Raw genomic sequence first — 27,962 nt, 5'->3', positions numbered from 1 at the left:
AAATGTTTCTTCCAAAGCCCCGGATCCTTTAAGTTGTTAAAAAAATATGACAACCCTGACGTCACACTCACTCTAAATTACATTACAACTCATTAATGGGCAAATAGCCTACAACAAATTCCGCATTTCCCTAATTTTCAAAATGTTGCTATCTTAACGCGCCGCAACAAGAAATTTCATCAACCGATACATTGTAGGCTACTTCACTGATCAGAATTTCCAGCATTTCAGCCTTGAAGTTTGACCAATCAGCATCAGAGTTCGGCGATCTGTGGCTTTGCCATAGTTTCATAAATAAACTAACAAAAAGAAGAGCGACTCACCATGGCAAGCAAAAAGCAGTCGACACTTTTGGGTTTTTTAAAAAGAAAACCAAAAGGTAAGAATAGTTTTACTACTTATGCTTGCAAACTGAAATAATAGGCTAGTTCTATTAGACTGCACAGAAAGTCCGATGCCACAGTTCGCTGAACTGACTTTGGTCTGACTGTCATTCATAACTTCAAAGTGAATGGGACGTTCGTCAGCATTGTAAAGAGCTGTGTTGTGTTTAACACTTAAACACTAAGATATTATTTTGGCTCAGGCCATTTATGGACGTCAAGTGTTCTGCCAACCTAAGTTAGGCTATAACTGAAGCTGGGCTTCATGCTAGTGATGGAGATTCATATTCGTCTCTGATACATTGCTGACGGAGTTCACGACATAAAAGATTATATGAGGTGAACACACACAATCTGAGGTTTCCAATTTGCTGTAGACCCTCCAACTCCTGGTGATTATGAATGACACTTCATGAAGTAACAGGATGAGAAGGCTACTTTGAAGGGTGAAAAACACTATAGTTACAAATCACCAACAACTTCTTTTCACATTCTGATTGCTATTCATATTCAGTGACAAAACATATGTTAACTAGGCTATAGTAATTTCAGCTGAAAAGTAAAGCAATCTGAAAAGTTTAGGGAAGGCCCAATGAGTACTGTAATAATATCTAAAGCCTTTATTGATCTCAGTCTGACATTGCATGATTATGCATTATTTGTTTGTTTTGGTGTCCTACTCACTGATATGATTTTATGATTTTGTAGAGGGTAGCAGTAGTGATCAGCTACAGACAGAGGAGCAGCCAGAAGCAAATGTGTCAGGATCAGGCATGGACATCGGTGATCCTTATTTTGTACAACGAGTCACTGTAACACATGCATCAGGGGTATTTTGTTACACAGATGAGTCAGGAGCAATCAGGGAAGAGGCAGGAAAGATGTCAAAGCAATGGACAGCAAGTGGAATTTCTAGTTGTCTGATTCAGGACGGTGATCAAAATAAGGAAATGGAAGAACATAAAGAGGAAGGGACAGCAGGTGGAATGGTAGAGTGTGACCTAGGATCTCCAGAAAGTGGTCCGAAGCAGATACATCTTTCACAATATCCCTTCAGCCAGTTTGGGTCTCAGAATAGGGCTTTCAACAAAAATTGGTTTGAGCAATTCAAATGGCTTGAGTATTCTGTGGAGGGCAATTTTGCATTCTGCTTTTCTTGCTGTGTATTCGGAAAGCAGACTACGCGCATAAATAAAGATGCACTCAGTGGTTCTGGATTTTCCAACTGGAAGAGGGCTCTGGATACATTCCGGGAGCATGAGAAGAGTGCCTTACATGTCTCAAGCATGTCCTGCTGGCATAGCTTCAAAACCACAAAAATACGAGATGTTATTACTCAGCTTCATGCAGCAAATGCAGCTGAAATTTTAGAAAGGCGTGAATACCTTCGGCGAACTGCAGCCATAATCGCCTTCCTTGGTACACAAGGAATTCCTCACAGAGGCCATGATGAGCAAGAATCAAGTCAGAATCAAGGCAACTTCTTGGAATGCTTCAAGCTCCTCAAAGAATTTGATCCTTTCTTACAAAATTACACCCCTAGTTCAACGACCACCTATCTCTCCCATTTTTCCCAAAATGAGATTATAACAAGTGTGTCACAAGAAGTCACAGAGCACATAGTCAAGCAGATTAAGGCAGCCAACATGTACTCTGTAATGGCAGACGAGGCCAGAGACGGCCACACAGAGCAGCTTGCAGTGTGTGTGCGTTTTGTGAATGCAGAGGGCAAAGTCACAGAAAGTTTTCTTGGGCTATGGAAACTGAAGGGTTTTGATGCCAAATCCATTACAGATGCCATTGAGGAACTCTTGCACTCACACCAATTGGGAGGTCTGCTTTGTGTTGCCCAAGCATATGATGGCGCATCTGTCATGAGCGGAGAAGTGGGGGGTGTGCAGGCCCGCTTCAGGGAGCTACACCCTGAAGCAATATATGTGCACTGCTATGCACATGAACTAAACCTTGTTTTGTGTTATACATGCAAAGCAGTTCCAGCTGCTTCCGAGTTCTTTGAGCTGTTGGAAAATGTTTACACCACTTTCAGTACTTCCCTAGTAAACCACGACAAGTTCCTAGAAGTACAGAAGGAACTTGGTTTAACACCATCTGAACTGGTGCAGTTCTCCACTACACGATGGGCTTGCAAGCTGAGTTCTATAAAAGCTGTGCTGAAAAACCTTCCTGTCATCATGTCTTGCCTCAGCACAATGAAGAAATCTATGAACAAGGGCGTCCTTTGCAACCTCCGCAGACCTAAGACCATGTACATGCTGCTCATGTTTTCCAAACTGCTTGGAATAACTGAAGGACGACATAGATATCTACAGGGGGAAAGTGTGGACTTGGGCAAAGCTGCCCATTACAAAACATCAGTCCATCAGACGTTGAAGGACCTCCGGACAGATGAGAGTGCTGAGGAGATATTTACAAGGACCATGGCCTTGTGTGAGGAACATAATATTGAGCCTCCAGTTGTTCCCAGACAAAAGCAAAAGCGCTTTGATGATTTTGTGGTGGAGTCAGCCTGTGGAACAACCTCAAACATGAGCAGCTCAAATGATTTCAAGCACCACCTTTTCTATCCATGATTGGACAGGATGCTGGAGGAGCTCACCTGCCATTTTTCAAGTGTGGGAGAGAAGATTATGTCAGGCATTCAAGCTTGCAACACTGCATCTGAGAGCTTTCTCTCCGAAGACTCACTGAAAAACCTTGCCCAACATTATAGGATTGAGCTGAAGTCAGAGGAAGTTCTGGTGGCTTCGACGTTCCTGAAAAGAAAGAGGGAAACCCAGACAATCACGGACACTGCCACTGTCTTCAACATGCTAGATCCAGACATGTTTCCTTCTCTCAGAGCTCTGTTTCAAGTTGCTTTGACTAATCCAGTCAGCAGCTGCTCATGTGAACGCTCTTTCAGTGCCTTGCGCCGGCTCCACACATGGCTTAGGAGAACCATGGGTCAAGATAGGCTCAACGACCTGGCCATTATGATGATCGAGAAAGAAAATGTGCCTGCCATAAGCAGGGATAGCATAATTCACAGATTTGCTAAACTCAAACCATGCAGGTACAGCCTGATGTTGCCACCATAAGAGTAGAATACACAGATTCATTACTATACACCCTAGACTTTGCAAAGATGCTATTTTGTTTTCCTTTTCACAAACACAGTCTTCAATACTATTGTAGTCAGTTGCACACTTGAAAAAAAGCCTTATTTTACTGAAAGAAATGGCATGTACTGGACTTTTTTGTTTGACATTTTTACATTACACAAAGGATGAGAAAATATACCAACATGCTGCAACAGAAGACCCAATTTTGATACTTTTTTCATATTTTTTGTTCTCACTTAAAATACATTGGTATTATTTTTCCCATTAAATAGAGTTCTGTGGGAAGAAAACCTTTCAGTCTCTTCCTTTAAAAAAATAATGAAAAATGTAATTTTACTTTTCATCAGGCAAGAAGAGATCGGTTGATGGATCAAGGTGTGTCTATGAAGTTGGGAGGGTGAAGGATAAGGTTTGAATGTGTGGTACATTAGCTAACAATGGTCTCCATTCTTGATCTTTCATTGTCATCTAGTGGAAAGGACATGCAACAGTATACTTAGCTACAATATTATGGGCCTTTTGTCAGTGAGTAAAGAAGTTTTACTGTCACATGCATAGGTCTAATTATGTGTAAAAAATGCAGTGAATTTGGGTCTGTCAGTCCATTTGTGCATTGAGGGTAAACTAGGGCAGTGGTGCTGTATGAAGGGAGGGCTCACAGTGAGCATATCACTTTTAACATACAAAAAAGCCAATGAACAAAAAAGCAAACGAACACTTTGCAATTCTAAATTGAATCTACTTAAAGTTAGTAAAACATTTAAAAGTCTCAATTTTGCCATTGATGTTTACAGAAGTCAGTAGTTAAGTGATTATTATTTCTTTCCATTAAATCGTATTGTCTTGTTCAGAATGTGCAGCTGAGAATGGAGTGTATGAATCAGAAGGGATTTACGATTTGCCATGTCTAGCAGGTCACCCCAAAATGCACTAGAACGTAGGAAATTGCATCTAAAAAATCCAAAATTTTCTGGGGTAGGCCCCCCAGACCCCCCACTGGGCTAAGCCCCGGATGTTCACATTGTTTGGCTCCGCCTCTGCTCACCGCTGTCTATTGTCTCACTCACTGACAGGGACGGACACATGCCCCACATGACTGTCGCGTCTGTCCCCCTCTCTGTTTTCACATAATGGTATGATCCTATATCCTCACATGTGATTGGCCACAAGGCCACCATGCTGCCAATCAAAACAAAGTTTTGCCATGAGCAGAGCTGAGCCACTGAGAGTGAGAGCTGAGCAGCGAAAGGAAAAAAAAAGTGGGGAGCCGGCTCTCACTCGATGGGAGTTGGCTCTTCTGATTCACTACAAAGCTGCGCATGACACATCACTAAATGATACAGTAGACTGCTTCCAGGTTGTTGGAATTATTCCTGTTTCCCAAACCATGTCAAATAATCTCAAAACTACATCACCTGAACTATTATCCAGATGTTCCAGCATGCTATAGCTAATACCATCTTTCCCTGGGGAAGTTTGCTTTACCTTCAAGATGGCTCTATGTAACTCAAATAGACTGAAGCGTAAATCTAGACTATCACCTAATGTAGTTTTCCTCACCTCGACACCTGGATTTAATGCCAGGGTATTATCCCTAGATTGTCTAGCTGTATTTGACAGATTCTCTAAGCTATGAATTTTAACAAACGTTTGTGCCAATAGCTCTGCTTTGTCTGTTTGTAACTGGTATTTTATTATTTTGGTTTAACACTGGTATTTCATACCTTCTTCTTATACCACTCATTTGTCTGATCGTTCCCCAGACATCTGACAGCTGTGTTTCCCTGCCTGTGCTATTGCAGTAGTGTCTCCAATATGAACGTTTTGTTATTCTAATAGTTCTTTGAACTATTGCTTGTGCTCTTTTATACTGAATTAATGTTTCTCATGAAGTTTCTTTAATTGTCAAAGCTCCATTTCTTCTTTTGACAGCTTTTCTACAATTTTCATCCCATTCTCTCTGCCTCCTACTGCCTTTGGAATTGTTTCCTCTGCTGTCTGTATGATTGCTGTCACCAATTTATTGTTAAACTCATCTACAACAGTAATATCCTCCCTAACCAGTTCTTCACATCTTATTTTATTTAATATTTGAAATTTGTCCTAGTTGACTTCTTTGAAATTCCACCTTGGTATCCCCATTGATATTTGGGTCTGTCTCAGAAACTGGGTACTGTGGGGGTACCCCACTAAATATACTCACACTCAATAAACTATCTGGTTTTGAATGATGTTGGTTTTAATTTGAAATAAAATGATGAAAGAAATAATACAGATAAAATTAAATCTTTGATGTGAATACTCTATTCAGAATTTGGCAAAAATTCTGTAAATTTGTGGAAAAATGGCGGCTTGATCTGAGACATGATAAATGGTTGACGACATCGCATTCCCTTAAAAAGGTTGTCGTCCACTGCAAAGTCTAGTTATCACTAATTATATTTTAAGTTGTAACTTTATACACCAAAGGATTGGTGCACTCACAGAATAATCATAACCGTAATAAAACATCATGTAAAATATTTGATCACCATTGTTCCTCCATTTTCCGCATACCCAAACCCAATACGATCATGTGTTTTTGATCTAAACGGAAAGCCTCAGGGTCAAGATCACTACCTCACCAAAAGTAGTAACTTAAAATCACTACGCCATATAAAAATTTAGTTATAAATTTGCAATTTTGTTTTTTTTTAAATGAAAGCTGAAAGTTAGGTATAGAATATGTTTCTTACAGAATATGTTACAATGGTAGCTGGTCTTCTATGAATTTCTGAGCTATAAAATGAGTCGTGGTCTATTTTTTTACTGTAGCGTGTTATTTGTGTGCGGGGAAAGACACACATTAACAATTTGCATGTGTGGAATGGAATTTTCCACTCCAACAGAAGTTGATCGTGCTTCCATTTGCGGTCTTTCTGTTACACGGGTGATCTGTTTGGATGTTATCGCTGAAAAGGTGAGTTTTGATAGTTTAGTCTTGCAGTATAAGGCAATAGAATTGTTTCTTTTTCATCTTACTTTCATATTTCGTAGTGTTTGCGTATTTTTGGCCAATATTTTGCAACCATGGTCAATTTAGATCGAACTTTTGATAGAATCTACGGCCAGTCATTTTGCCCCGCCCCCGCCTCGCGCTCCGTCCGGTGTGGTAGTGATGTCCCGTTGCTCGCGCGCCACAACAGAGACCCGTGCAACCTTCAGCCAGAACAGTCGCTGTTCTTTTACCACCGCCGTTATTCTCATCTTTCCGGTGTGTTCTTGATTTTTCCATTGTGTCCTATTGTCCTATTTCGCCATATCAAATACATTTTGGGTATCATATTATTCAATAATCAATTCAGTCATCATAACTTGGCATTTTTAACCCAAGCAATCAAAAATAGGAAATTAACTACATATTTTCACTCATCTGTGAAGGAGGGGCTTTAATTCTTCATGATGTACTTATTTTATATGTAAATCAAATTTACAAAAGTATTTGAAAAAGAAAGAAAAGAAAGCACAACTTTATTCATCACACACTTGTGAAATTCCCTCTCTGCATTTAACCCATCTGAAGCAGTGAACACACACACACACACACACACACACACACACACACACACACACACACACACACACACACAGAGACATACCCAGAGCAGTGGGCAGCCATGCTAACAGCACCCGGGGAGCAGTTGGGAGTTCGGTGCCTCGCTCAAGGGCACCTCAGCGCAAGGCTGTCCCATAATAACCTAATCTGCATGTCTTTGGATTGCGGGGGAAACCGGAGCACCCGGAGGTAACCCACGCAGACACGGGGAGAACATGAAACTCCACACAGAAAGGCCCTTGCCGGCCGCTGGGTTCGAACCCAGAACCTTCTTGCTATGAGGCGACCATGCCGCCTGAATTACAATTTGAACTGTAATAAAAAAAAAAATTCCACAGTGGAGGCCAGATAAAGCAAGATACTATCTTTATTCTTATTAAACATGACAAACATTGAGTGTTAGGTAAATGCAAAAAAAAAGTAAAATTAGAAAATTTATTTTTTGACCATAATGTCCCAAATGAGAGACCAGTTTCTGAGACAGACCCATTTCCTGACATACTTCTGTACCAACTTTGATCACTATAGGATAATGATCACTACTGACAGGTGTTTTATTAATTACTTCCCATTTTGTGATACCTGCTATTTCCTGCGACGTGAGTGTGAGGTCGATTGAACTTTGTGTTTTGTATACAGTTATATTTTGTGCCTTTATCATAGTTAAAACACACTAATAGTTTCTCATCAATAAAATCTTCTATACTTGAACCATTAGCATCTGTATCCCTACTACCCCACAGTGTACTATGAGCATGAAAGTCCCCACACCGTATTACTTTACCCTGCAGCCTTCCACCAATAATATTTAACATGTCTTTAGTCAACCTTTTACAAGGGTTATAATAATTAATGATTGAAACCTCCTCTTGTCCTGTCCAGATCTTAACTGTTATTGATTCATCTTCTTTCCCTTTATTGACTACATTTGTACCTCATCCCATTCTGCACAAATATTAGCACCCCTCCACCTTTACCATATTTCCTGTCATTTCTAATAGCAGTGTATCCATGTAGAATAAAATCCTATTTTGGTTTCAGCCAGGTTTCCTGTATGCAGATTATGTTTGGTTTATCTTGTAAATTTATTAAGAAATGTTTAAACTCCTGACCATTAGCAAGGAGACTTCTTGCATTCCACTGCAGAATGATCAGTGCCATGAATCACCAAGCCTTGGGGCCTGTGAACTAGGGGGGCCTTCCCCACTTAGCACTTCCTCAACTGCTTCCCAACACAAACCTTTAACCCCAAGATATTTTTCTGCTGACTTCACTATTTTGATTTTCTCAGTTTCCTTGCCTGTTTGTGCTGAGGAGTTTATCACCTCCACCATGAATAACACAAAATCATTTCTCCTTACAATCAGCATCTCCTTCTTTATTTTATCACAGCCTTCACATAGGTTTGTTTTGTAGCTTTCTGTGTTACTTTGTTTTGGCTTCTCTGTCTGACCAGACACTCTCCTTACTGCTTCTGCATGTGTTATCCCTTGTGAGATTTTCACTTTTTGCACCTCTGCTGCTCTCTTACTGGCCTCACATCCGCGAGAGGCTGAGCTCTATTCCCCTCCACAGTTACAGCACTTTAACTTGGCTCCACTTTCACACTTTCTGTATTCATGTTCTCCTGCACATCTTCCACACCTCTGTTTTCCTTTGCAGATGGCTGCCACGTGTCCATATTTCTGGCATTTGAAGCACCTCGGTGGCGGGGGAACATAACGCTTAACATCATAGCACATAGAACCTAAATAGACTTTAGCTAGCAGCTTTTCCTCATCAATTTTTATCATTACCGCTAAACTATCACACTTCTCCCTGTTTCTTGACATTCTCAGTCATTTTGCCTCAATCACTTTTGTCCCTACTATATTCTCTTTAATCTGGTCCACTGATGCAGCTGTGGGTCCCCCTGAAATAACTCCTTGTACAAACTTCTTGTCCTTGACCAATGTTCCTTGCACTCTTTTGTCTTCAATTTTATTCAGTTTGATGGCCGTCCCTTGCTGAGTACTATCTCTGCAAACAACTAAAAGTGCTCCACTTCATAGTATCTTGGCACTCTTCACATCACCTACCAGTTTGTTTATCACTTTGGTTAGTTGAATTGGGTTCCATGATCACAGGACTTTTGCTGATTGGACTAGGCATTGCCCTGGTGTATCGAGGAAATCAGAAAATGGTGACAGCTGTTCAAAGCCCCATAAAGCTGCCCGACATGATTGAAGTGGTGGGCAAAGCTGTTGGCACTTAGACTGTGGCTATTCAGAACTTGAGCCGGTCTGTGGATTCCATCTAGGAGAAGTTGATGGCTTTGCAGAGAGAAATGTTTTTTAGGGACCAGAATGGACGAGCGGGGTAGTCTGTCACGTCTACCCATTTCAAGCCTAAACAAATTCCAATCTTATCTTTGGCTCTCTCAGCCAGCACTGCCTTGGTCAAGGTCGTTGCTGGAGCAACAATCTTCCCCTGAAGATCACTGCAGTTAGAATCTCTCTCTGTATTCCCTATTATTCCCAACTATTACCATTCCTTTGTTTTGTTTTGTTTGTTTGTTTTGTGTATATGCTTTTATCTGTGTTGGACTATGAAAGCTAAATGGTACCGGAGTCAAATTCCTCGTGTGTTCGTATACCTGGCAATAAAAGTGTTTCTGATTCTGACTCACTGAATGCCGCTCCTTCTTGAGTTAGTTTAATTATCACTTTATACTCTTCAATTTGTTTCCCTGCAGCTACCATGCTTTCATCACTGTCCGTGTCTTCAACACTCAAATTTTTCCCTCGTTGCTTACGCTTCCTTTGTTTATGACTATTTTTAAAAGTTGCAGTACACCAACCTTCGTCTTTCCAGCCACCCTCATCCATTCCTCCCAGCATACTTCCTGATCCGTCACTACCTTCTGCCATCCTCTGTCCATTCACAGTCCAGTCGCATGCCATGACTGCCCCCTTCAGATTTCTTCCCTCCTCTTTCCTGAAATGAACTTCCTGGTTCTGTGCGGCAGAGAGAGTGGGCATGGCTTTAAAGAGAGCGCTCCTTTTTTGTAATGTGTAAGGCATGGCCTGGCTATGTTAGCAAATTGCTATTCAGTGTGAAGAGATTTGAAACAGTGTGTGTGAGTGTGTGTTTCCTGCAGGGCATATAAACTTGAACAATCTTGCCAGTGGTAGTTTAAAAGAAAAGAAAATCATTTTTAAAATACAATTATGAAGATAGCTTATATCATAATCTAATGATTCATGTGAATAATTGAAAATTTGGAGCTCACACAACAAAGATCTCCATCTCCGAAAGTCAGTTTCTATGCAGAATGGATGAGTTCATGGATACCGCCATTGAAAATATTTTAACCAATCAGAAAATTCCCCCCGATCGTTTCCGGCAATTCTGACATCATTTGGGTGCAAGACACGGAAGCTCTGCATAGCGAGTAAGACTTGAAGCTTACAAATGAGACAACACGGTCAGTAGTCCACAAAAGAGAAATTCAAAGGGTAAGAAAACACTTTATGGCTTCCCTAAGTTTTTATTAAGCATGATGTTATTTTAAGTTCCTTTGCGCGTAAATGTAATAATTGCTGATGCAGCTAAGCAGCTCGATGTTTGTTGGGTGTCTTGCTTTGATTCAGTGTTCTCAGAAAAGCCTCAGTAATGACTGACTAAAACAACTCTATAAATATCGTTCACTTGTGTGTAACTAATTGATACGGTAATGCTTGTTTATCATGATCCTCATCGTTATTCGTGTCATTGTCCAAAATGCTCGAGGAAATCAGTGAAGAAGTGTCGCTGGCGCTGTGGTCCATTTTATTGAATACGGCCGTGGATTGTAAGTGACGTCAAACACGTGATAACTGTTTCACCTGTTTCTTAAATATTATGGAGTAAATTCCAAACCCAGTTTTGTGTGTGTGTGTAACTAATTTTTAATCATTTTGGTGCTATTTCTGTAATCTAGTTGTACTCTGTGATAATTACAGTTAGCATATTTTTGTTTATGACTTTTATCATTGTTGATAGAATTGTGTCAATTTATTATTGTCTGTTATATTTTATTGTTTCCTGCTGTCATCAAGAGGACCACATTGGAAATAAGTGTATTTTATACTTTGTGTTGTCCTCGGTGCTATTTATACTGTATCCTTTTCATGTATGAATTGTATGAATTTTACCAGATAAATCCATCCCATACCAGCAGCTCGGGGGTTTTTGGCAATATTTCTGCCTTTTCTCGTACAAGTGCATCCTGCTGTAATGTTCAGATGAATCCTGTATAGTAAAGCAGTGCTTGTTTACCCTCTTTCTGCGTTGCTGTGGGAGTTGGACTGTCTACCACGGTAATTACGGTCGGCTAGCCTGGGGACGTCTTGATGAAGTTTTTCATGAATGAGTCGAGCGCATGCTAAGTGTGCTAACAAGTAGTATAACGCAGTTTCAGCCTCGTTTCACAGGTAAAAAGTTCAGGTTTGTCCAAAAGTCAGGGTTGCAGCTCATTAATACACTATTTCAGATGTATAGTGAAAAAAATCGACATTCTCACCTTAGCAGACTTTTCGCTTTGCTCCTTCAGTACTGAAGAGCTACACTCAGCCTTGCACCCAAATGATGTCATGCATCGCCCTTCCAACAAGCAACATGGCGGCCTCCTGGTGGCATTAGAGCAGCGATACAAAAACGCTCACAACTTTCTTATAAATGGTCAAACATGTCTGAAACTTTTCTTACAGGCTCTCAATATTACAAGCTACCAACCCATGCATGTATTTACTTTACATTTTCTATTCCTTTCAGTGAGCAATGAATGCATCTCTCTCTCTCTCTCTCTCTCTCTTCGGAACAGGATTCTGAAGTGATTTAATTGATCTGACCATCCATCCATCCATCCATTCTCTGTAGCCGCTTATCCTGTGCAGGGTCGTGGGTAAGCTGGATCCTATCCCAGCTGACTATGGGTGAGAGGCGGGGTTCACCCTGGACAAGTCACCAGATCATTACAGGGCGACACACAGAGACACACAACCATTCACACTCACATTCACACCTCCAGTCAATTTAGAGCCACCAGTTAACCTAACCTGCATGTCTTTGGACTGTGGGATTGATCTGACCAAACACTGCTATTCCTTTACACTTTTCCCCCATGTGTACTTTTCTTTTGTCATTTATTTTATTTATTTGTGTCACATATGACTGGACAATTAAAAAAAAAAATTATATTGAATTTGTTGTAATGTTTGCACATAATGTAAGTAAACTATGTTGAAATTTCTGATCCCATTCTGAAACCATAATAATCTAATAAACTACAAAATGGTCAAGCAGTAAAAAATAAAAAGATCAGAAAAATGCCCAAGGATAAAATGAAACAGCAGAAGGGGGAGGGGGAGAGAGAGGGAGAGAGAGAGAGAGAGAGAGAGTGTGTGTGTGTGTGTGTGTGTGTGTGTGTGTGTGTGTGTGTGTGTGTGTGTGTGTGTGTGTGTGTGAACTACATTCTAAAAATAAAATCTATAAATATCTGAACAGTTACAGAAGACTTATAAGAAGAGTTAATGTTCTAGTCATCCAAATAAAGTTCATAATGAAATCACTTCATCCTTTTCCACCTTGTTGTTTAATTCACCTCTTCAGGTTTCGACTAGGTGTGGGCAGATCTTAAGTCTCATCATCGTATCATGATTTACACCTAATTATGGCATTCCTTTAGAACAGGACTGGATCCCAGGCATCCTTCTCCTGATCATCAGCCCTTTTCCAGCTGTTCCATCTGAAACTGTAGTTTTATTTTGCTTTTTGTTGTTTTGCACTGTATATTTGTGTCTGAACAGAGAATCCTGATGATACTGGATCAGTGGTTGTTAGGGTTCAACCCAGTCTGAAACGGTCAATCGGTCAACTTACTTCTCGGGACCCCCGCCCTCGTACCACCCAGACGTCTGGGACGGAACACCGCAAAAAAACAGAGAACCAGAGATCGGTTTCACTGCTGTTTAATCGCAGTATTCTCGCCAAAGATGAAAGATTACAAACACCTTTTATAACAAATTATAATCTCCCTAAACGGCTATTGTGTCTGTCGAATATGTGTGTGTGTGTGTGTGTGTTTGTATGGGAGGGTGTGAGTACAGTAAGTGACATCATTTTGATATCTGTGTCAGTGTGTGTGTGTGTATGTCACATCTTAATTACATCACTGTTCTGATGGAATGTTCAGATGTATGTGTGTGTGGTTGACTTGCGAGCAAGTGAGCAGCTTGATCTTGGGGCAGGTCAAATAATCATAACATAATAACATATCTGATCATATGACATGATAGCAAGGTACAAACAGAAAATAAGAACAAACCTAAACAAAGACTATGTCTGGCAAAACAAAGAAATGCTACTTCACCAGAGAAAGGTCAAACAGGATTCAGGATTAAACTCATGAAGTCTTAACATTAGAATCATAAGGTCTTAACAACCCTAAATTATATTCTGTAATTATAAAACTAACTTAAAACTATAAAACTAACTTAAATCATTGAATGCATCTTAGATCTAACTTTTAATTCCCAATACACGTTGGCTATGGTTGTGTGTGATATCAAAGGCCATTGTGAGTGTGTGTCAGACACATCTCAGACACATCTCATATCAAAAATACACATTTCATATCAAAATAAACAAAATGTTCCCAAACAATGTCCAGCCGAGACATAAGGTCATTTTAACTGAACCGAAGTTAATCCTTAATTTTGTCACAAATATATTACTGCAGGGCGGCACAGTGGTGTAGTGGTTAGTGCTGTCGCCTCACAGCAAGAAGGTCCGGGTTCGAGCCCCGTGGCCGGCAAGGGCCTTTCTGTGTGGAGTTTGCATGTTCTCCCCGTGTCTGCGCGGGTTTCCTCCGGGTGCTCCGGTTTCCCCCACAGTCCAAAGACATGCAGGTTAGGTTAACTGGTGACTCTAAATTGACCGTAGGTGTGAATGTGAGTGTGAATGGTTGTCTGTGTCTATGTGTCAGCCCTGTGATGACCTGGCGACTTGTCCAGGGTGTATACCCCGCCTTTCGCCTGTAGTCAGCTGGGATAGACTCCGGCTTGCCTGCGACCCTGTAGAAGGATAAAGCGGCTAGAGATAATGAGATGAGATGAGATATACAGTGGGGCAAAAAAGTATTTAGTCAGCCACCAATTGTGCAAGTTCTCCCACTTAAAAAGATGAGAGAGGCCTGTAATTTTCATCATAGGTACAATTCAACTATGAGAGACAGAATGGGGGGAAGAATCCAGGGAATCACATTGTAGGATTTTTAATGAATTAATTGGTAAATTCCTCGGTAAAATAAGTATTTGGTCACCTACAAACAAGCAAGATTTCTGGCTCTCACAGACCTGTAACAACTTCTTTAAGAGGCTCCTCTGTCCTCCACTCGTTACCTGTATTAATGGCAGCTGTTTGAACTTGTTATCAGTATAAAAGACACCTGTCCACAACCTCAAACAGTCACACTCCAAACTCCACTATGGCCAAGACGAAAGAGCTGTCAAAGGACACCAGAAACAAAATTGTAGACCTGCACCAGGCTGGGAAGACTGAATCTGCAATAGGTAAGCAGCTTGGTGTGAAGTAATCAACTGTGGGAGCAATTATTAGAAAATGGAAGACATACAAGACCACTGATAATCTCCCTCAATCTGGGGCTCCACGCAAGATCTCACCCCATGGGGTCAAAATGATCACAAGAACAGTGAGCAAAAATCCCAGAACCACACGGGGGGACCTAGTGAATGACCTGCAGAGAGCTGGGACCAAAGTAACAAAGGCTACCATCAGTAACACACTACGCCGCCAGGGACTCAAATCCTGCAGTGCCAGACGTGTCCCCCTGCTTAAGCCAGTACATGTCCAGGCCCGTCTGAAGTTTGCTAGAGAGCATTTGGATGATCCAGAAGAGGACTGGGAGAATGTCATATGGTCAGATGAAACCAAAATAGAACTTTTTGGTAAAAACTCAACTTGTCGTGTTTGGAGGAGAAAGAATGCCGAGTTGCATCCAAAGAACACCATACGTACTGTGAAGCATGGGGGTGGAAACATGCTTTGGGGCTGTTTTTCTGCAAAGGGACCAGGACGACTGATCTGTGTAAAGGAAAGAATGAATGGGGCCATGTATCATGAGATTTTGAGTGAAAACCTCCTTCCATCAGCAAGGGCATTGAAGATGAAACGTGGCTGGGTCTTTCAGCATGACAATGATCCCAAACACACCGCCCGGGCAACGAAGGAGTGGCTTCGTAAGAAGCATTTCAAGGTCCCGGAGTGGCCTAGCCAGTCTCCAGAGCTCAACACCATAGAAAATCTTTGGAGGGAGTTGAAAGTCTGTGTTGCCCAGCGACAGCCCCAAAACATCACTGCTCTAGAGGAGATCTGCATGGAGGAATGGGCCAAAATACCAGCACCAGTGTGTGAAAACCTTGTGAAGACTTACAGAAAACGTTTGACCTCTGTCATTGCCAACAAAGGGTATATAACAAAGTATTGAGATTAACTTTTGTTATTGACCAAATACTTATTTTCCACCATAATTTGCAAATAAATTCTTTAAACATCAGACAATGTGATTTTCTGGATTTTTTTTTCTCATTTTGTCTCTCATAGTTGAGGTATACCTATGATGAAAATTACAGGCCTCTCTCATCTTTTTAAGTGGGAGAACTTGCACAATTGGTGACTGACTAAATACTTTTTTGCTCCACTGTATTACTGCCTTCTTGGTCAAGAATAATACTTATATAAACCTAACAGTGGTGTTTGTGTTTTTTCCCTGTACGCTAGCGCACGTGTGGAGCTGCACATTAGTGAAGGCCTCACAGGAAACCAGTGTGTGGTGTGTGAGGCCTGAAGTGTGTGCAGTTCCCAGTGTGTAGTGATGGAGAGAGACACGAGCGCTCCCTCTGGGATTTAAACTGATCTCTGTTTAATAAAGTTTTGTTTTGACACAGTGTTTGGATCTTGAGTTTATGAAGCATCTTTTATAAACCTGAGTTTGATTAATAGTCGTCATTTGGCCTTTAAATGGAAATAGAAAAGTAGAAACACAAAGGGAGTTTTTATGCCCTGGTAATTAAAATTAACACTATTTTATTGTTTTAATTGATTACATCATCTATTAGTTTTAAAGTACAATAAATTAGTACAAATGAGTTTAGAACATGGGGAGAGAGACACATCACTGACATTAAATCAGGCATCTGAGAGGAAAAACAGCCCCAAATCAGAAAAAGGTGATATTGTATGTGGAAATTGAAATTAAAACTGAAAACAATGATTTGTAAATAATCTTTATATGGATAGATTCCAAAACCTGCAAAATAACTCTGTATTTATTCCATATTTTAAATATTATTTTTTGAAGGGGTCTGAATACAGTGAGTGCATTTTTTGAACAGAAAATGGTTCAAGACACAAAATTGTTAAAAATGTTCTTACACACAGTAGGGTGTGTTTCCACCAGCAGCAGGACAGAAAGACGCAGTAGTTTGAGGAAGTTTTATTTCTGAAGAAACAGATTTTGCCAAAGAAAAAACAGAATTTGAGACATTCTAAACTTTCATATCAGTGTAATAAATCTCATAATAGTGCAGACATTTAGGCCCAATCCCAATTCTAATTTCTACCCCTACCCCTCCCCCTTCCCCTCCGCCTTCCCCTTGGCCCTTCCCCTTGAAACTGAGCTACAAGGGATAGGGCTTGAAATTCAACCCTTACGTATTGGGATAGCCCTTCAACGATCGCATATGTCATCGCGTACCTCCGTCAGCGTTTACGTTAGCAAAACGCGACCAAATGCGTCATTGGCTGCGACCAGCCGCTACAGTCAGAGCCAGAACCAGAAATCTCTGCTGGCAGGGTGTGATTTGTTAACTAACACCACTGAATGGGATATCTTTGGCGCTTCGTGCACCACATCCGACAGAATGAGGTGTCAGAACACTCATGTAAACAATAAAAGCGAGAATAACAGAACAAAACGTACGCAGTAAAGCAACCGAAAACAATACTCACTCCCAAAGCTTTTTAGCAGCAGCTTGGATTTCAGAAATCGCTGCTCATTCTCAGCTCGAAAGCGAATCAAGCGGCGTGTTTCCTCTGGATAACAACTTAAAACACGTAAATAATGGAGAAAATACATTTATGACAATCTTTCGCCGCGGGAACCGCCATCTTTCTGAAATCCGCATGAAATCTCGCTGAAATCCGCATGGCATTGTGGGAAATCACTCAAACCCCTTCGTTCGGAGTCAGCTCCAGGAAAATCTCCATTTGGAGGGGTACAGAAGCCCTACCCCTCCGCGTTAACTGGGATTGGGATACCCCTACCCCTTCACGTGAATGCGCAAAATGGAGGGGAAGGGCCAAGGGGTTGGTCCAAGGGGTGAAATGGGATTCGGCCTTTAAATAGTCTGAATTTTTTTCTAGAAACATCTTATATTCTGCATTAAGACATTTATGTAACTTATTTTCTTATTAATCTATAAAACAGATGCACTCTGAAAATAATAATTAATTAGTGCCACAGTTTCTGCACACAAAAGTGTCTTTGTATTTCAGGGAGAAATTCAATCTGACACCTCAGTTATAATTCTGTGGCCCCATGCATGAACCTGATAACCCACATATTTTTAAAAATGAGAAAATTGAATCTGAATATAATAATCCGTAAATTTGATATCAGTCAACCAGACATAGATTTGAGGTTTATAAGGGTTTCATTAACATGTCTCCAGATAGTCTGAAAATTGCACTGGTGAAAATTTTAAACAGCTAAGAAAAATACAGATATACAGTACGCGTATGTATATGAGGTGAATATCCCCAGTGAAGAATCTGGTGCATGAACTTGACAACCCTCAGGTTGTCAGGTTCATTCACGGTAAAACATTAAAAAAAGTAGCATTACTACTTGGTTACAAAGTAATACTTTATTAACTGCAAACAACAACAACATGGTTTCAAATGAAACAACTGAATAATGAAAAAACTTGTGAAATCATCTAGTTTTAAGCCTTCCACGGCTAGTTTATATGGTATAGGCCCCAATGGCATTGCACACCGGTCCATATACTATGTCTTCTGAGGCACATCACAAGCGTATGAAAATCAACCTGCAAAATAAATCTACTTGATAGTGTATAGACTTGGAATGTTTCAAAGGGTTCAACGAAAGGTACCCTTAACTGAGCAAACAGTTGAAACTAAATTTAATGCATCCCACACAATGTAAATGTTGAAAATTTTTAATTCTAGTACTGCTTGGTTGTTCTGTGATCACAGATATATATATATATATATATATATATATATATATATATATATATATATATATATATATATATATATATACCTCTAAGGATTTCACTAATAACTTCCTGAAAGGACAGCCTTCTCACAGCTGTCTTTGCACGTCTTCCCATGGGCGCTGCCATGTTGGATTTTGTTGGTTGTCAGGTTCATGCATGGAAAAATATTTTGATTATATGCTCAGCAGATAGTGCTGCTACCTGTATTACAGAAGTGGAACTAATTATCGGTTCGTCAATTTCAGGGAAGGCAGATATTGATATGATCTGTTCAGAGACATGCCCAACTAAAAATTTTGGAACAAGTGGGTTGTCAGGTTCATGCATGGGGCCACAGAATTTTACTCAACATTTCAACTTTTACCAACATTTCATTTTTTCATCGGATCACAAAACCTCACAGATGAGATAGAATCCCACATCCAGACCCCAGCGTATAGAGGCTGAGTGAATGTGGTGTGGACTCTGTGGAGGAGCCTCATCGTGTCAGAGACGCTGTAGAAGGACAGAGTTCCTGCACTGTGATCCACATACACTCCTATTCTGGAGGATGGTGGACCTCGGCGATCAGTCTTAATGTTGTTGTGTCGGAAATAGACAGAGGAAGAAAAACACTCCAGACTCCAGGACTGACTGTTGCGTCCAAACACACACTCATTACCCCGTCCTTTCCTGCTGATCTCTTTATATGAGACTGATATTTCCACAGCACCACCCCTCCACTCCACCTCCCAGTAACAGCGTCCACACACACTCTCCTTACACAACACCTGAGACAAGGAGTCAAATCTCTCTGGATGATCAGAGTATCTCTGTTCTGTCTCACTGCGTGTCACTGCTCTGTTCTTCTCAGACAGAATGAGTTTAGGATTTACTGTGTTTGGGTCCAGAGTCAGATAACAGAAATCTAAAACAATAAAATATCCACAGGTTAGATGTTAATCACAGGATTTATAAGAAGTGTGTGTGAGACACCTGTCTGTCGCGAGGCTCCGAAGCACGTATGGAGTAGAAGGGGGCGTGGCAGACGAAACCATGTGACAGATGACGAACGAGGCCTCGGCTCGATATAAAATCTGGAGGGCTCCGAACCCATTCCCCTCTGTTTTAACAGTATTTATTGGTCACATTTTAGACACAAAAGATTCAATTAGCAAAACTGTGACCAATAAATACTGTTAAAACATGTGAGAATGAAGCTTCTTCTTTTTAAGCCCATGCACTGTTCAGCAAATGGGGTAACTTTTAATATGGTAAACAAATGAAACTTTAATCAGAATTATGAATGATGTATGCATTGGAAAATAAAATAATTCACGCCTATGCAAGATGAGTTTTGTTAACTGCTTGTGGAGTGTGGGTTCAGTCCAGTCGTCATCTCGCTGAAGCATTTGGCCAGATGGTGCATCCGGCATCCATACTGTCAGACGCTGTGTTTCTTATTACATTTGTTTACCACGTTAAAAGTTACCCCATTTGCTAAACACTGTGTCGTCTTAAAAAGAAAAAGCATCAAAATTGAATCGTTTGTGTCTAAAATGACAGCAAATTATGTGATGAATAAATACTGTTAAGACATGACTGTGAGAATGAAGTGAAAATGGAAAATAACATGAGAAAATAATCCTGTTTCAACAGCTGTCCTAAATAGAAAGGAAGTATTGTACAGCCTTTCGTGTTATTATTATTATTATCTCTCATAGCGGCACGGTGGTGTAGTGGTTAGCGCTGTCGCCTCACAGCAAGAAGGTCCGGGTTCGAGCCCCGTGGCCGGCGAGGGCCTTTCTGTGTGGAGTTTGCATGTTCTCCCCGTATCCGTGTGGGTTTACTCCGGGTGCTCCGGTTTCCTCCACAGTCCAAAGACATGCAGGTTAGGTTAACTGGTGACTCTAAATTGACCGTAGGTGTGAATGAGAGTGTGAATGGTTGTCTGTGTCTATGTGTCAGCCCTGTGATGACCTGGCGACTTGTCCAGGGTGTACCCCGCCTTTCACCCGTAGTCAGCTGGGATAGGTTCCAGCTTGCCTGCGACCCTGTAGAACAGGATAAAGCAGCTAGAGATGATGAGATGAGATGAGACGACGGTTTAACACACAAACCAAATCCACGCGATGTGAGTGGTAAGATGGCGTCCAGATGGCTTCACTCGTCTCTCCAGAGGGGAATGGGTTCTGAGCCCTCCAGGTTTTATATAGAGCTCAGTGGTTGTGATTCACGAAAAGATTCATGACTTGGAGTCTCATTCAACAGAGTTCACTAGCAACACCTACTGTTCAGAGAAATGTACAGCATGTTTTAATTCCTACATCACAACAGTGTTCTGACACTTTACATTATTATTTACACAGTTTTCCATTTTAAAATAACTTATAAACATGAGTTTTTATATACCTTTGTTATTCAGTCCTCTTATTTTCTCTCTCTCACACACACACACACACACACACACACACAGTCTCTGTATGAATTTATGCTCAGTATAATTGTGTCTGCACAGGAAAAGGTTTAGATAAACATGAAGAGGATAACGTGTGTGTGTGTGTGTGTGTGTGTGTGTGTGTGTGTGTGTGTGTGTGTGTTGGACTCAGAGTCCTTCTGTAGCCGTAGTAACATTTCAGAGAACCTTTATTGATTTTTATTGAGGAACAGGATTTCTCCTCACTGTGTTTGGATCGAGGCGGTTCCTTTAATCAGTGAATCAGTGAATCACACTGATTAAACACTGAATCAGTGTTGTACTTTTGTTTATCATGTCTGGAATTCTGAGATTGATCGTGTCATTGCCATAATTCTCAGCAGTAACGATGTCAGCTCATGAGCTTTATAAAATCCCAGCTTAAAATGTAGATACCATGTCTATAAAATCAACCTTCAAGCTTAGATTTGTGACTTCTGAAGACCATTCAAGTTTAAAAGATGGTGCTGATGTGTTAATAAATTGTGGCGAGGAATGTAGATCAGTTTTCCAAGTCCAGTGCATTTGTTGTTAAATATGAAGCCCTTTTTTATTACATAAAAATAAGATTAAGCTCCAACTTGACGCATCGAGGATAATGTACATTTAATCCACGCATGTCACGAAAATTGAGGCGAAAGAAAGAAAAAAAATCAAATGTTGTTTATGCATTAATAACCAAGTTAATGAACAAAATCTTGCTTTTGGTGGTCCGTCTTCACCCACTGCACCTCATCCCCTTTAGATTCTGCAGTTGCTGCCCCCCATCGTGAAAAACAGGCCCTGGGGTCGCTTCACATTCCTGATGGAACCACTCCAAACAACTTTCACATTCAGCCATTTTTTTCTTTTCCTCCCTTTTCCCTCAGCATTCTGTACACACAAAATACTTCAATCTTTAGTGTTGTATCGTGGCGTCTTTTTCTGTTTTGACCTTAACTTTGCCAGTATAATTGTGCGTGAATCAAGCTGACATTATTACTGCTTATAAATATTAGATTAATTATGATTATTAGAATTATCACCAAACCTAAATGATTTCAATCCTGACGTGAATACTCGTCATATTAATTTTAGGTACTATTCCCCACACGAATTTCATTCTTCTCAAGAACTTCGTAATTATCCCACGCCCAAACGAAGGTTGGAGAAGGATATAGAAATAGGTTCTGTCGAGCCATCCGTCCATCCGTCTGGTCACCTTTTCGTTTCTGGGCCATATCTTTAAAACTACTGAAGATATCTTCATGAAATGTGTATACGTATCAAGCAACATGTGAACTGGTGCCTTTTGATATTTTCGATTTTTGGAAAAAAGTATTTTTCAAATTTTTACATAGTAATAGATTTTGACCTAGAGCAATGTTCGTTTCCGGAGCATATACCCAAAACTATACATGATACGGATCTGAAACTTGGTATACATGTTAACAAGGTGATGTAGATGTGCCTTTTCATACTAAGACATTTGAGAAATTTTAATTTTTCATGTTTCCATGGAAACAATTTCAGACTTAGTCTCTCGGGTAGGTTTGGTTTTCAGAGCAGAACTTGAAAACTATGAGTGGTTTGGTCTTAAAAGTTGGTATATGTGTTGATTAAGTAATGTGTATGTGCCTTTTGATACTAAGAAATGTGAAATTTAAATTTTTAGCTCACCTGGACCAAAGGTCCAGTGGGTTTATGTCATGGGCTGCTGAGGTCAGTGTAAAGAGGTAGGGTTGGTTTCTTGCAGCAGAACTTCAAAAACATGACAATATCTTGAAACTTGGTATATAGTTGGTATGTAGGGTGGGGAATATAGATGACTATCTTCTTGTTTATCTGACAAGTTGCTCTCTTTCCTTCACTATATTATCAGGAACCTCTCAGCTAAAATTTGATGAATTTCAAGACATACTCAGTATTTTAGATCAACTATTGAAGATCCGTTGCCTTTCAGAAACCTGGCATTCAACTCATAAATATAGTTGTCAATTTTTACTTACCTGACTTTAATTACATTTCCCAACACTCCAAATTGGACTCTTCATAAATTCCTGAAGTTATAATCTAAGAGATGACCTTAATACTTCTGATCAAGACGAATCAGTTTCTGTTGAGCTCCATAATGAAGGCAGTAAGAACATAGTTTGTGGTGTGAGATACAGACACCGAAACAGTTCTTTTCAGCCATTTCTGGATAAGCTTTCAATAATAATTGATAAAATCCATGAGGAGTCAAAGCTTTGTATTTTTGTGAGCAACCTAAACTTAAATCTGATGAATTCAGACACTCGGATAGCTACAGGTGAATTTATCAATACTTTATCTTCCTATTCTTTTCAACCATGTTTATTGACAATATATATTTTAATTCACTTAAAATATCCTGTGCAGGGTCACAGGCAAGTTGGAGCCTATCCCAGCTGACCCTGCACAGGATAAGCGGTTAAGGTTAATGGATGGTTGGATGACTTAAATATGCTACATATAATGGGAATATTTTAGAATGACCTAACTAACCATTTTCCCAACTTTTTGTCTATTGACTCAATTCACACTCCCCATTGAATAAGCAAGTTTAGAGAAGAGAGTTCCTATGACAGGTGGCACAGTGGTGTAGTGGTTAGCACTGTCACCTCACAGCAAGAAGGTTCTGGGTTCAAGCCCAGTGTCCAATGGGGGCCTTTCTGTGTGGAGTTTGCATGTTCTCCCTGTGTCTGTGTGAGTTTCCTTCACCGTCCAAAGACCTGCAGGTTAGGCTAATTGTTGGTTCTAAATTGACCGTAGGTGAGAATGTGAGTGTGAATGGTTGTTTGTCTCTATGTGTCAGCCCTGTGATGACCTGGCGACTTGTCCAGGGTGTACCCCGCCTTTCGCCCGTAGTCAGCTGGGATAGGCTCCAGCTTGCCTGCGACCCTGTAGAAGGATAAAGCGGCTAGAGATAATGAGATGAGATGAGAGATAATGGGAATATTTTAGAATGACCTAACTAACCATTTTCCCAACTTTTTGTCTATTGACTCAATTCACCCTCCCCATTGAATGAGCAAGTTTAGAGAAGAGAGTTCCTATGACAGGTGGCACAGTGGTGTAGTGGTTAGCACTGTCACCTCACAGCAAGAAGGTTCTGGGTTCAAGCCCAGTGGCCAATGGGGGCCTTTCTGTGTGGAGTTTGCATGTTCTCCCTGTGTCTGTGTGAGTTTCCTTCACCGTCCAAAGACCTGCAGGTTAGGCTAATTGTTGGTTCTAAATTGACCGTAGGTGTGAATGTGAGTGTGAATGGTTGTTTGTCTCTATGTGTCAGCCCTGTGATGACCTGGTGATTTGTCCAGGGTGTACCCCGCCTCTCGCCCATAGTCAGCTGGGATAGGCTCCTGCTTGCCTGCGACCCTGCACAGGATAAGCGGTTATGGATAATGGATAGATTTCATATGGTTCAATGAAGATGCATTCATTTATGATTTTCAACAAATTGACTGCTCTAGCCAGTCCGATGGTGAGCCTGATATTCATGACATTCTCCAGCTTTCTTGAAAACTCTGATGAAATTATTACTGCTCATGTTCCTCTAAAAAACCATGTCAAGGAAGGAAATCAAACTCAAATCTGAACCTTGGATTTCCCTTCAGTCTTAGAACAATGAATTATAAAATCAAATTGTATAGAAAAATCGATCAAGACAAGAAATCAGTGCTTGTATGCCAAGTACAAAATGTACAGAAATAAGCTAAACCATTTTTTAAGTTCGTTTCTTAAGACACGTATTTTTTAGTATGTTACCTCGTTTGTTGACAGTTTCGCCGAACACTTCCGCCTTCTTCAAAACAGTCACCAGATGTCGAGTGGTGACGTGCCTTATCAGCTGATGTTACTCTACGGAGGCGTGAACGTCCCGCCCAATTTGACAGGTAGTCCACGCCTCCTGCTGTCAGGTCGCTACCCCAGGACTGTGCTCCAGGTGTGTGACAGCGCGTATGCTCCCTCATCCCGGTTCATCGTCCTCTGCGCCCGCTTTCGTATCTCCACTGCCTCCAAAATCCAACGCTGATATCTATTCTCTTCAGCGCGAATGACTCTGGCCTCTTCCCAATTCATAATATGATTTTTTCGTTTGCAGTGGTCTGAAATGGCTGATTTTAAGTTTTCTTGGTTTGCTTTTTCTTTTTCGGGTCTTGTGAGTCTTTTTGTTGTTTCTTTTTCACATTCTAATTGGTGTTCTTTCCTGCGAGTGTGGAAGCATCTGCCCGTTTCACCAATATAGACTTTATTGCATGAACGGCAAGGGATTTCATATATGACATTACATTTATTGTCCAGTTGTATTTTGTCTTTGGGGTGAACTAGCAGCTGTCGGAGGTTCTTGTATGGTTTGACCGGGGTGTTGATGTGGTATTTCCTCATGGATCGTTGGATGCGTTCTGTAACTCCTTTTATGTATGGTAATGTGACAAAGCCCCGGTTTGTTTTTTCTGTGTTTTTTCTTGTTTGTTTGTTTCTTTCCTTTTTTTGTGTCTGTAATTTTCCTTTTTGAATTGCCCACGGTGGATATTGGCAGTTTTTTAATGCCTGTTGGATGTGTTGTTCCTCCTCCTCTCTGTCTTTCTCCTCCATGATGTTCTGTGTTTGATCGTATAGTGTTCTGATTACTGACATTTTATGTGCTATGGGATGTTCAGATGTCCAGAGAAGATATTGGTCGGTATGTGTAGGTTTTCTGTATGTTGTAATTCTGATATTACCTTCTTCTGTGTGGTGTATTTTTAGGTCCAGAAATGCTATTGTCTTGTCCGTTTGCTCTTTGTGTGTGAATTTGATGTTGCCTGTCTTGTCTATGGAGTTTAAATGATCCGTGAGTTGTTGTGTGTGGCCTGTTTTGGTTATTTCAAGAATGTCATCAACGTATCTTTTCCAGAAGATAGGTTTGCAGTCATCCGGTGCTGTTTTTATGGCTCGGGTTTCCAGATCCTCCATAAAAAAGTTGCATTGAGTGGCAGATAGCGGGTCCCCCATTGCAAATCCCTCTTTTTGTCTGTAGACTGTACCTCTGAATTGGAAATATGTGGATGTGGAAATGAAATGTAATAGTTTTGTTATGTCCTGTGCTGTAAGTTTTGTACGTTTTTTCAGGGTTCTGTCTGCTTTTAACAGGTTTTCGACTATGTTGAGAGTGTTTGTGACCGGTGTTTTTGTAAAGAGGGATATGACGTCATGTGATACAAAGATTTCCTCCTTTTTTATCTTGATTTCCTTTAGTTCTTTCGCCAGTTGTTTTGAGTTTTTGCAGTGGTATTCCGTGAGTCCGAGGAGTGGTTTAATTATGTCTGCCAGTGTCTTGGAAAGGTTGTAAGTAACTGATCCTATACTGTCTACTATGGGTCTTAGTGGTGCTCCGGGTTTATGAATTTTCGGTGTGCCGTATATCCGGGGGGGTGATGTCTGCTGTGGGGATGAGGTGGTTGTATGTTTGTTTATCAATTTTGTTGTCGTCCATTAACGGTTTGAGTAATAGTTTTAGTCTTTTTTGAGTATTTCATGTGTGTTTGGGTCTGTGAGCATTTCATTCATTTGTTTTTCATATTGATTAGTGTCCATGATAACCGTGGTCCTCCCTTTTTCAGCCGGTAGTATTGTTATTTTCTTGTTCTTTGTGAGTGTTCTGATGGCTTCCATTTCCTGTTTAGTTGTGTTTCTGGGTGGCGGTTTAACTGAGGTGAGGATGCCTGCTATTTCATTCCTTAATGCGGCTTTCTGTCCTTGGTCCTGTAACATGTTGCATGCTAGTTCCATAGCCAGTATGAATTCTTCATTCGGGATTTTATTTGGTGCGATGGCATAGTTTAGTCCCCGTGAGAGTATAGTGCGTTCTGCTGTTGTTAGTGTGTGTTTAGACAGGTTGCATATCTATTTTTCATTTATTTGCTTGTCCTTGCATTTATTTTGTTTCTTTTTGATAAGTCTATTTAGTTTTTTAATATGGCGTGCTTTTGTTTTTGAGAATTCTTGTTCTTGTATTGCATTTAGATGTTCTTCCATACTTTTTTCCATGTCACTGCTGAGTTTGAACCAGCGTTTGAAATCTTGTGTTCGTGTTATTTCCGTATTTAAATTGTTGATTTTGTTTGTCGTGCATCTAATTCTCTCTCTTACCAGAGTCATTCGTGCTCTTTCGATGGTCCTTTCCGCGTTTCTTGTTGGAATTGGATTTTTTATGTAGAGGCTTGCTGGAATGACGCCTTCGTCCCGGCAGTGGAGATTGAAGCGGAGATGGTTTCTTTGTCGCGCCAGTTTTTTCTTTAGTTTTTCCAGGTAGCGTACCTCTTTGGCACAATCTTCTCCATAACTTATTTTTAATATGTAGTGAAAATTCATTATGTCTGATTATTACTGCAGGAGGCGTGGACTACCTGTCAAATTGGGTGGGACGTTCACGCCTCCGTAGAGTAACATCAGCTGATAAGGCACGTCACCACTCGACATCTGGTGACTGTTTTTAAGAAGGTGGAAGTGTTCACAGAGACTGTCAACAAACGAGGTAACATACTAAAAAATACATGTCTTAAGAAACAAACTTAAAAAATGGTTATAATAATCAGACAATGAATTTTCACTACATAATAAGCTAAACCATTTGACAGAGGTGTCAAAAGTATTACCATTTATTACTCAAGTAGAAGTATAGATTCTATGGTTTAGAAATACTTTTCATGAAGTAAAAGTATCAACTGAAGCTTTTTACTTAAGTAAAAAGTATACTGATTTCTAAACTACTTTAAAAGTACAAAAGTAAAAGTAATGAAAGAGGAAAAAATGCTATTAAGGACAAAGGCACAGCCTCAAAGTCCACATACAGTACATTCTCCTGACCCATTAAAATGTGTTTCATGGAGCACAAGTAATAATGACTTGTTGTCTGTAAGTGTTGTAATGGTGTAAAACTTCATACCTCAGAAGTAAGTTATCAATAAATTTTTATTGAAAATGTATATATTAAAAAAAAAAAAACACACAAACATGTCTCGACCACATCACCCCATCCTACTGATAGGTATGTGACCAAAAATTTCAAAACACTCATAT

The 27,962-nt window shown here is 40.3% G+C and overlaps 1 protein-coding gene across 2 annotated transcripts in view; it reads right to left on the bottom strand.

The window, feature by feature from the left end:
• LOC132864429 (tripartite motif-containing protein 16-like) overlaps positions 1–27,962 on the bottom strand; it is a 79,786-nt gene that overhangs the window by 17,628 nt on the left and 34,196 nt on the right. The window contains exon 6 of one of the 2 annotated variants that reach the window (XM_060897844.1): positions 16,797–19,352. The exons of the other annotated variant lie outside the window; for it this stretch is intronic. Coding sequence (XP_060753827.1) covers positions 18,817–19,352 — 536 coding nt within the window. The 3' untranslated portion in view covers positions 16,797–18,816. Of the gene's footprint in view, positions 1–16,796; positions 19,353–27,962 lie in introns of those variants that run through there. 2 annotated transcript variants of the gene reach the window in all.

The sequence above is a fragment of the Neoarius graeffei genome, chromosome 17 (genome assembly GCF_027579695.1).
Source record: "Neoarius graeffei isolate fNeoGra1 chromosome 17, fNeoGra1.pri, whole genome shotgun sequence".
In the NCBI taxonomy this organism is placed as follows: Eukaryota; Metazoa; Chordata; class Actinopteri; order Siluriformes; family Ariidae; genus Neoarius; species Neoarius graeffei.
This window is presented reverse-complemented; position numbering and strand designations above follow the sequence as displayed.